Consider the following 2,634-nt stretch of genomic DNA (forward strand, 5'->3'; position numbering starts at 1 on the left):
GGAGGGGAGTGGATGAGCGCGCATTCGCTTATAGCGAGACTGGTATTCTGCCTTTTTCTTCGGCGCCTATGGCAACAATGTTTCTCTACGAAATTTCTAAGGGGTGAATAATAGTATACGGTCTATGATATTATAATAGAAGTCGCTGGGGCTCACTCACTTCTGTTGATGATGCTGGCTTTGAAGTAGTTGGCGTCTTCCTTTACCTCCTTGATGCACTTGTAGGTGTCGCAAGGGTTTCGGAGGAAAGTGGAGCCCACGTCCCGACATTCACCATCCACCTCACAGCCTGAAATGCGAGTATGGCGAGGATGTTATGGTTTTACTTCGTATTTCACTTTTCAGTCACACTGCCAGCAGCACAAATGACCCCATCTGGTCACCAAGCCAGGAGAGGGACTGCAACAGACTTCTCGGGTCTGGTGCACTACTGCGCCAGATGACCAGAACTGATAATTTTCACCGTCGCATCATTGCGCCAAGCGACTGCAAAGTGTTAATTAATACAAAAGTACAATTTTACGGACTAATCAGCAAATTGTTTATCATATAGAAATACGATTATTGTACTTTGGCCTTGCCTGCCTTGGCCAACAATAGGTGGGAAAGATACTACACCCCTTCAGACGGACCAAAATATCCCAATACATTTTTATTTAATGATTTATTTTTTTTTACAAAGAAAGAAAAGCCAGAAACTTCTCCAGCTGGGAATCAAACTCATGTATTCTGATGGTAGTGTTAACGATCCTAACATCTATACCACTCATGATGTAAAAATATGAATAAATAATAAGTGACGAGATAAGGGGGGGGGCTGTTTAGTAGGTATTGTGGTGTTGTGGGGTGGTGGTGAAACGACTTTAAGATGAATAAATAAATAAATAAATAGATAAAAACTGAGAGGAAAAGATGGGATGAGGCAGTGCGAAACAAGATGAAGGGAGGACACTTAAGATTTTAAAAAAAAACCAACACGATGAAATTACGTCTACAAGTAATACGTTAATGAAAAAAAGAAAGGAAAGATAAAGTTTGTTCGTTTGTTTGGTTGTTTCTTTTTCTTCTTTTTCGTTTGTTTTTTAATTGATTTTTTTTTATTAAAGTCCACGTAGAATCAACAACCTCGGTGTCCTTTGGCTTAGTCTGAAGTACTGCTTGACTCATTTTGCAACTTGTCGTGACCACAACAGAAGAACTTTCCTTCTCTTTTTGACGTCTCTCTCCAACACTCAAGATATCATTAAGATAATGTTGTCTCCGTAGTAAGTTAATGTGGACAAAGCCACGAAATCGTGTGGAGAACATTTTTATACAAATACAAACAGGAAAATTGTGGAATACTTACTGTTCTTTGCTCTGAAATACAACTTTGTATAAGGACTTTTTAAGTTAGTTAAGTAAAGTGTCACACTTCACACTTCACATTATGGCAGCTGAATTTTATACATTTGACTACAAGGCATTCCGAGATGGCAGGCACTTTCAATGTATAAAATTAATGTTTATGCTCTTGTGAGCCAAAGAAAAGATTTCACACTATTACAGAGTTTCGTGTGGCAGGGTTGAAACTGTTGTTAGACAATGAGAGCTTTGGATCACTTGGCTTAGTTATTCATGTTATTACGAAATTAAGTGTTCCGTGTCAGTTTTTAAACAAACTTGCTCTCGTTTAATTTGCTACCTTATATTTTTCAATACAATACAATAGCGCCTTAAATGATATATTTGTCCCATTTAAATAGAGAGCAGTGTGATACGTACCCACGGCGTTATGCTATAAAAGCATTTCAATTTTGCACTTTGAAGTTCTTTAAGGTGGGTAAATTATTTTGGTGACCATGTCCTAAGTATGCTACAAACATACAAATTAACATTTTCTTGTCCATTTGACCAAAGTATTTGTGGGAGTTTTTACAAAGTAAAAACCTAAACAATAATACATTTTACAAGGATACAAAAGAAATTAAACCAAAGCAGAATATTCAAACAAAAACAAATCGCCCAACTGCAAGAAAAATGCCAACTTCTTTTATTTCATAAATTTGACGAGCGCCTGATTTCACCACAACGCCTGTCCTCTGTCTCTGCTTTACTTACCTTCCTGGATGGTATTCGCTTTCCCATTGGCGCACTGGTACATAAAGCACTTCGATCGGCCCGGAATGCTGAACTTTTGTCCATTTTCGTACGTAACTCCTTCTACAATGCATTTTTCTGAGAAATACAAGGTTACATTTGAACTTATTTGCTTCGTTTAACAAAAATTAAATCAGAGCAGAATATTCGAACAAAAACAAATTGCCCAACTGCAAGAAAAATGCCAACTTCTTTTATTTCATAAATTTGACGAGAGCCCCGTTTCACCAGAACGCGTCTCCTCTGTCTCTGCTATTGTATTGACTATACTTTCTGTCAATACCAACGATCAACAAAAAACAAAAAGGTACCCTTTGATTTAGTCCCGGGTAAAGGGTTTGAAATAAGCTGTGCCTATTAAAATGTTACTAAGCAAGAGTGTGTGTTTGTGTGAGTGTGTGTGTGTTTATGTGTGTGTGTGTGTGTGCATGTGTGTGTTTGTGTGCATGTGTGTGTTTGTGTGTTTGCGTGTGTGTGTGTGTGTGTGTGTGTGTG

General features: G+C 38.0%; 1 protein-coding gene across 1 annotated transcript in view; it reads right to left on the bottom strand.

Moving 5' to 3' along the window:
• The window catches only part of LOC101853851, a 31,172-nt gene that overhangs the window by 13,711 nt on the left and 14,827 nt on the right, over positions 1-2,634 (bottom strand). The window contains exons 9-10 of the mRNA XM_013082118.2: positions 2,101-2,217; positions 161-289 (exon numbers count right to left, since the gene is read on the bottom strand). Coding sequence (XP_012937572.2) covers positions 161-289; positions 2,101-2,217 — 246 coding nt within the window. The remainder of the gene's footprint in view (positions 1-160; positions 290-2,100; positions 2,218-2,634) is intronic.

This window comes from Aplysia californica, unplaced genomic scaffold, assembly GCF_000002075.1.
Source record: "Aplysia californica isolate F4 #8 unplaced genomic scaffold, AplCal3.0 scaffold00159, whole genome shotgun sequence".
In the NCBI taxonomy this organism is placed as follows: domain Eukaryota; kingdom Metazoa; phylum Mollusca; class Gastropoda; order Aplysiida; family Aplysiidae; genus Aplysia; species Aplysia californica.